Source organism: Hippoglossus hippoglossus, chromosome 19 (assembly GCF_009819705.1).
Source record: "Hippoglossus hippoglossus isolate fHipHip1 chromosome 19, fHipHip1.pri, whole genome shotgun sequence".
Lineage (NCBI taxonomy): Eukaryota > Metazoa > Chordata > Actinopteri > Pleuronectiformes > Pleuronectidae > Hippoglossus > Hippoglossus hippoglossus.
In genome coordinates, this window is record NC_047169.1 from 610,874 (window position 1) to 617,643 (window position 6,770).

The 6,770-nt window shown below is 49.2% G+C and overlaps 1 protein-coding gene across 1 annotated transcript in view; it reads left to right on the forward strand.

The window, feature by feature from the left end:
* The window catches only part of ankfn1 (ankyrin repeat and fibronectin type III domain containing 1), a 48,138-nt gene extending 41,709 nt beyond the window's left edge, over nt 1–6,429 (forward strand). The window contains exons 17-26 of the mRNA XM_034570137.1: nt 135–251; nt 840–1,055; nt 1,146–1,312; nt 1,439–1,610; nt 1,722–1,890; nt 2,781–2,947; nt 4,605–4,827; nt 4,908–5,100; nt 5,465–5,665; nt 5,710–6,429. Coding sequence (XP_034426028.1) covers nt 135–251; nt 840–1,055; nt 1,146–1,312; nt 1,439–1,610; nt 1,722–1,890; nt 2,781–2,947; nt 4,605–4,827; nt 4,908–5,100; nt 5,465–5,665; nt 5,710–5,911 — 1,827 coding nt within the window. The 3' untranslated portion in view covers nt 5,912–6,429. The remainder of the gene's footprint in view (nt 1–134; nt 252–839; nt 1,056–1,145; nt 1,313–1,438; nt 1,611–1,721; nt 1,891–2,780; nt 2,948–4,604; nt 4,828–4,907; nt 5,101–5,464; nt 5,666–5,709) is intronic.
* The last annotated feature ends 341 nt before the right edge of the window (nt 6,430–6,770 follow it).

The following is a 6,770-nucleotide window of genomic DNA, read 5'->3' on the forward strand; positions in this document are numbered from 1 at the left end:
CTCACGTCCTCGCCACGCACCTCACGTCCACGCCACACACCTCACGTTTTGTGTTTGTGGTGATTCTGGATCAGCGTCACTTTGCGCTGGCGACGTTTCAGAATAAGTTTGGAATCTGTCTCCTCTGTCTCCAGCTGTCCTGTATGTGGGAGGACGTGCGGTGGCTGAGACAGAGCATGTCCGTCTCCATGTCGTCCTCGTCCACGCTGCAGGCTCGACACAAGATGCTCACCGCCGCCGCGCAGCTGCAGGTCAGGATCCAGAAACTGGATTCGTTAAGTTTAATAAATGACACAAAGCAAAGAGAGAAAAACTGAAACTGTTTCATTCAGATATGATGATGGTGTTAATTCTGCATTCAGACTGAATCCAGACTCAGTCCAGTCTAAATCCAAAGGACTACATCCCAGACTTAATCCAGACTTAATCCAGACTTAATCCAGAGTTAATCCAGACTTAATCCAGACTTAATCCAGAGTTAATCCAGACTTAATCCAGACTTAATCCAGACTTAATCCAGAGTTAATCCAGACTTAATCCAGACTTAATCCAGACTTAATCCAGACTTAATCCAGAGTTAATCCAGACTTAATCCAGAGTTAATCCAGGTTAAATACAGAAATAATCTAGATTCAGTTCTTTACTATGCAGCTGCTACAACAACATTTACTTCACAATGAAAAGAACAAAAAAAGTTTCTATTGTCACTAAAACTTGATCAGAATCACAGAATAAATTTTTCTTTAGTTTCAGTTTTTGTGTCGTTTCCTTGACAACAAGTCGTCTCAGCCGCAGATTAAACTGATTTCATGTCATGTGACGATTAAACAAACCATCAGAACCTCCTGGGAACTCACAACCTGGGCCGCGTCCACTACGAGCCCATCAAGGATCGCCACGGCAACGTGCTGCTGGTGACGATCCACGACACGGAGAGTCAGCACGCGCTGTTCAGCGGGAAGTGGATGCAGGTGACGAAACTGCAGAGCCAGAGGAAGTCTCTGTCCACGCCGGAGGAGCCGTACGCCCTCGACATCCTCATCATCACCATCCAGGTGAGGAAGGACGACACGTTGGTTTTTAACGTGGTTCACGTTTCTACTGGTGACCGGTTGAGTGACGACGGTTCCTGTCTCTGACCTCAGGACATCTTGGCGTACCAGCGGCGCGGCACTCATCGCCTGGCGCCCGGCCTCTACCTGGGCTTCCTGAAGCTCAGCAGCTCCGTCGACCAAATCCGAGTCCTGGTGTCGCAGCGAACTCCCAACATGCTCTGTCACACCCGCGTCCGAGAGAACGCCAACGTCTCCAGGTACGTGCCACACACGCTGACACCAGGTGAGCAGGTAACACAGATCTGATCTGATTGGCTCAGAGCTTGAAGGCACTGCTGAAACACTGCATTCCTGTGTGTGTGTGTCTGTCTGTGTGTGTTCAGGGACGAGTGGGACTGGATCCAGAAGCTGGCTGCCGCAGGTGAGACGGAGCACGGCAGGACGGAGGGCGAGGAGGGCGGGCCCAGAGCAGAGAGCCACGCCCCCTTACTGTTCTACGAGCTGCAGACGGCGATCAAGTCTCTGCTGAAGCTCATCAACCAACCTCTGCACCAGGTACGCACACGTGTGAACAGTGGTCATAGCTGTAACCATGGTAACTGTCCACAGAGACGGGTGTGTCCAGGAGATTTTATGTTGACATGACACTGACGTGTTCGTCCTCAGGCCCGTCACTTCCGTGTCTACAGCCAGGAAGTGGTGGAGCTCGGTCACGGCGTCTCCTTCCTGCTGCTGCTGCCGGCGGCCGATGACGTTTGCTCCGCCCCCGGGCAGTCCAACCCCTACACCCCCCTGTCAGGGTTCCTCCTCCTCCCCCTGCCGATGTTCGAACTGGGTAACAACACACACACACACACACACACACACACACACACACACACAGATCGTCACGGAAACGCCCACGCTCCTTCACTTTGAATGTTGTGACATCACATGACGCTGAAATGCATCATCGGCCAATCAAATCACGTTAATGCGAAGACAGTTAAATAAGGTTGTTGATTATTAGAGAACGTTCCTGACGCTTCCCGACTGAGCTGAAGGAACCAGGTGGGAACTTCTCACACGTTCATTCAGACGAGAAGCAAGTGGACAGAAGTCATTTCACACAACATGTCTGTCCATCAACTTTATGTGTGTGTGTGTGTGTGTGTGTGTGTGTGTGTGTGTGTGTGTGTGTGTGTGTGTGTGTGTGTGTGTGTGTGTGTGTGTGTGTGTGTGTGTGTGTGTGTGAGAGAGGAACAAAGCCCAGTCTGTTCACACACACACACACACGTCTGCAGAGAGGCACTAAATCAGTGTTCAGGCTCCAGCAGGACGGCCTCTCCGCTGACCCCCACACACACATAAACACACACACACTAATGTGTCAATAACACCCACACACACTGCACAATACTCTCTCTTTGTACACACACACACACACTGACCTGCTCCGTTCTCTTCACTCAGTCAAAGTGTTTTTTACGTCCGACCTGAAATCAGCAGAACACAAAGATGATGGTCCATGTTTTAGTGGGTCACAGGTCACATGACTCAGAGAGTGACGTTAAAAAACAAACTCCATTTACTGTTCTGTCAAAATAACCTTCAAATGTTTTTTAAACTGATTCATATTTTATTTTTGGATTAAAAACACAAGTGATTTATTTCCGTCTCATGCAGTTTGATCTTTTTCAGTTTGGTTTTGATGTCATCGTCGTCTCGTCTCTTTTCTTCCTGCAGTTCATTTCTGCACCTACAAAGAGAAGTTCATCAGTCTGTACTGCCGTCTGTCCTCCGTCCTGGACCTGGACGCCCTCATTACCCAGCAAGCACTGCGGGAGGCCATCACCGACAGCGAGGTGACCACAGCCAAACAAAGACACCAGCTCATCCTGGACTACATCCAGGTGAGACGCAGACTGTTCACTGAACGTCATCAGTGTCTCTGCTGCTGGATCATTGTCACGAGTCTCTTCGTCCTGTCGTCACTGTGAAAGGTCAAATGTTCCTAAAAGTCGAATCCTTATAATTCAGAATTCTTTATCTGCACTTCACACGTCTGAGTCTGTTTTCTGCTGCTTCATCAGATGAAAGTCTTTATAAAAACCTGGAGACAGTGGAACCAAGTCTGGAAACAAGTTGATGGAAACAAACTGGGCTGTGAAAGACTCAGGACTGAATTATTTAATATGTGTGGGAAGAAATCTTTAAACAGGACGAAGGTTTAAAAATAAAATCTGCTCCCACATCAAATGAAAACATCTGCAGCCGAGTTTGATTCACTCTGATTTATTCTGATTCCAGCAGAGACATTTATTTTACCTCCAGTTTTTAATGATGCTTCTGTTTTTGTGTCACATCTTGTGAAAATATATCAAATTTTATCATCATATGATTTCATAAGAAGCATAAAAGACCTAAAACCATCATTTTTTATACAACGCTGACGTAACAGAACGAATTGATCAAGTCTCAGCTTCTTGAATCTAACTCGTCTCTCGTCCTGCGTCTCTCTGACATGTCCTCGTGTCTTCAGGCGTGATACAGAGCAGAAACAAGCGAAGAAGAAAAGCCACATGTCGAGTTCAGCAGACGCCAAAGAGTCTAAACAAACCGACCAATTAGACGGCATCACGTCATCTTTATGCTAACCCACTTTCACTGAGACACACACACACACACACACACACACACACACACACACACACACACACACACACACAGGGACCTCCCACGTCAGACTGTGATTTGTTGTACTTCTATACTTATGAGGACCTCTTTAAAACATTTTCTGTGATGACATACGTGGTACTTTTCACACTCTGTCCTGCACACACACACACACACACACACACACACACACACACACACACACACACACACACACACACACTCTGTGGTCGGAGCTCACCCTTGTGGTTTTGTGGTCGTCTCCATTAACAGCGGCGGTGGCGAACTCTTCAGAGAATCTCAGACTTTCATACTTTCTTCACTTCTACTCTTGAAGAACCATTAGTTCAACAGCTGACACAGTGAAACTGTAAAACACTGAACTTCCCTGTGTCAGTAAACGTCTCATCAACAAATCATCTGATTAAAACAAGATGAAATGAAACGTTTGTTGTTTCCTTTGATCTGTTAGTTCTGGTTTCTCATTGTAATTTAATCTAAAGAGTTTAGTCTGACATGCGTACGTCCTGTCATCATCACCTACGTGGGCGGAGTCTACCTGTACTTGACTCTGATTGGTTTGTAGACGGCGTCTGACGGGGGCGTGTTGTCAGGTGGGGGGGAAGTTATTAAGAATTAAGAAGTTATTAAGAATTTAGTAGTTGCTTTTTTTAAGTGTTTCTACTCATGAACGAGACATTTCAGTAGAATCCTTTTTGTTTGTTTGTTTATCGAACCTCTTGCCAGACGAAAGTTTTTAATACTGTGTCGACTCTTAATAATAACAAACAAAAATATATCATCTGCATAGAAACAGTCACTAATGTGTACAAGAAAACTCGGGATGAAAAACATTTAAAGTTTGTATCTTTGTTTCGCTCTGCGTTTCTGTAGCAACTGGACGAAATGCGTCGGGACCTTCGTTGGATCACGGACGCTTTGCAGTACGCTCGCTACAAGCAGCCTCGTGGCGGCGCACCGATCACCTGCCTGGTAGACGCCAACGCTCCAGAGAGTCTCTCCGACCAACAAAAGACCGACTCCACCTCCTCGACCATGGACTACTTGCCCACGCCTTCGCCCTCGCCTGAACTCCACAGGAGGAAAGCCATCAGTGGTGAGTCGCTCATCAAAACACAGATAATATTTGAATGTTCCATATGAATAAACCTGACTGAACTTTATCTGTGATCTCAGACTCTCTGCTTGGCTCCGATGAAGACGGCTCCTCTGAGGTTTTTCTGCCGACAGACAGCGACTACGACTCCAGCGACGCACTGAGCCCCCGCGAGCTGGACCTGCTCTACTCTCCGTCCCAGGACCTGTCCCAGCAGGCCGTGCACTCGCTGGGCGGCAGCGCCCCCGATGTGCTGCAGATCCACGAGCTCAGGTGAGTTTATGTCCTTTATGAAGATGTTCAGTTACTTGAGACCAGGAACCATCCGTCTGTTCGGAAACATGTCGTCATCGATCAAACGTCTCCTGAGCCTCGGTTGATGTCAGTTGTGTTTACAGGAACAAGTTCATCTGATTGGTTGATCCAACATCCTGTCAGGAAGTTACATGACATCATCATATTGTGATTCTTCCTCGAACACGACGTATCCTCTCGTTCTCGTTTCGTCCGTTTACGTTGATAAATTCACGATGTTCCGGTGACGGCAGCTCGGAGGTCAGCTGATCGGTTTGTTTGATCACCTGACCTCCTCCTTGTCGGCCATGTTGTTAACACGTCTCTTCGTTCTCTCTCGAAGGTACAGCGTCTGCCCGCCCAAAGATCCCCCCCTCTCCCCAACGGTGAAGGATCCCACATCTAAAGACGCTCCTCTCTCCTCCCCCCTTCTCCCTCACTCTCCCTCTCTATCCAAAGACTTCCCTCTCTCTATATCCACTTTACCTCGATCGCCCTCCCTGTCCAGGACCCTCCCCACCTCTCCGTCCCTCCCCCTCTCCCCCAGATTCTCCAAAGACCTGCCTCTGTCCCTCCCCCTCTCCCCGGGTCTGTCCGACACCACCAAGACTCTGGAGGGCCTCTCCCTGTCCAAGAGCCACCAGGAGGAGGTTGCTCCCCTAAGGGCCCTCACCAACCCCCCCGCCAAGCGCAAACTGCTCTCCAGGAGTCACAGGGGCCAGTACTTCAGTGGGCCCCAGCGCTGGCTGAGGGGCCAGAGCGGGGAGAGTCACACCGGGTCTTTATCTGAGGGCATCTACACCAAGCAGCTAGAAACAAACCTTCCCCTGCTCGGGGACCTGCCCAACCCACAGGGCACCACCTACGTTAGCCACGCCTCCCACGTCCTCGAGAGTCGGAGGGGCCGACAGCGGGAGCCACGGCCCCACGTCCGCAGGATCTTCGTAGAGCCCTGCAACAAGCTGTCGCCGGGCCACGAGAGGAGGGGCTGGGACGAGGAGGAAGGTGGAGAGATGGCAGAGAAGGCGGCGGCTGCAGGTGTGTCGATGGTCGAGGCGCACGGGGCGGCGTCTGGGGGGGATGGGGAGGGGCCAGAGGGAGCCACTGCGCAGGACGTAGATTCAGACGACCAAACCAATGCCCAAGTGTCAGAGATACTGAGCAGCTCGCTGTAGAGTCGGAACAACTTCTGAGGATTTAAAGCTTCACTGGGCAAATTTTCAACAACAGCTTTTATTTCAATTCACACTGAAACATCATGTCATTGGTTCTGTCGCCATGTTTGACGTCTCTACACTTTCTACGACATCGGCCCTCGCAGGTCAGTGGAGCAGCCGCGCAGCACACGTTAGATTATCCTCCGTTAAAACTCTTCGGTCTGAAGGAGTCGCTCAGTGGTTCGTAGAACCAGCCTTTTTTGACCCAATGCTTCCAAGGACCCACAGGAACTCAACTCAGGAACTCAGTAAGGAAGTCAAGGTCTGTTTGCGTTTCCACAGAATCAGAAGAGATGTACAGATGAGACAAATCCCATCATGGTAAATGGTCTGTATTTATCCAGATGTTTTCTAGACTTGATGACACAAAGCGCTTTACACTACAGGTTTTCACAGTCACATTCATACAGTTTTTCTATGAGGGGCATTTGG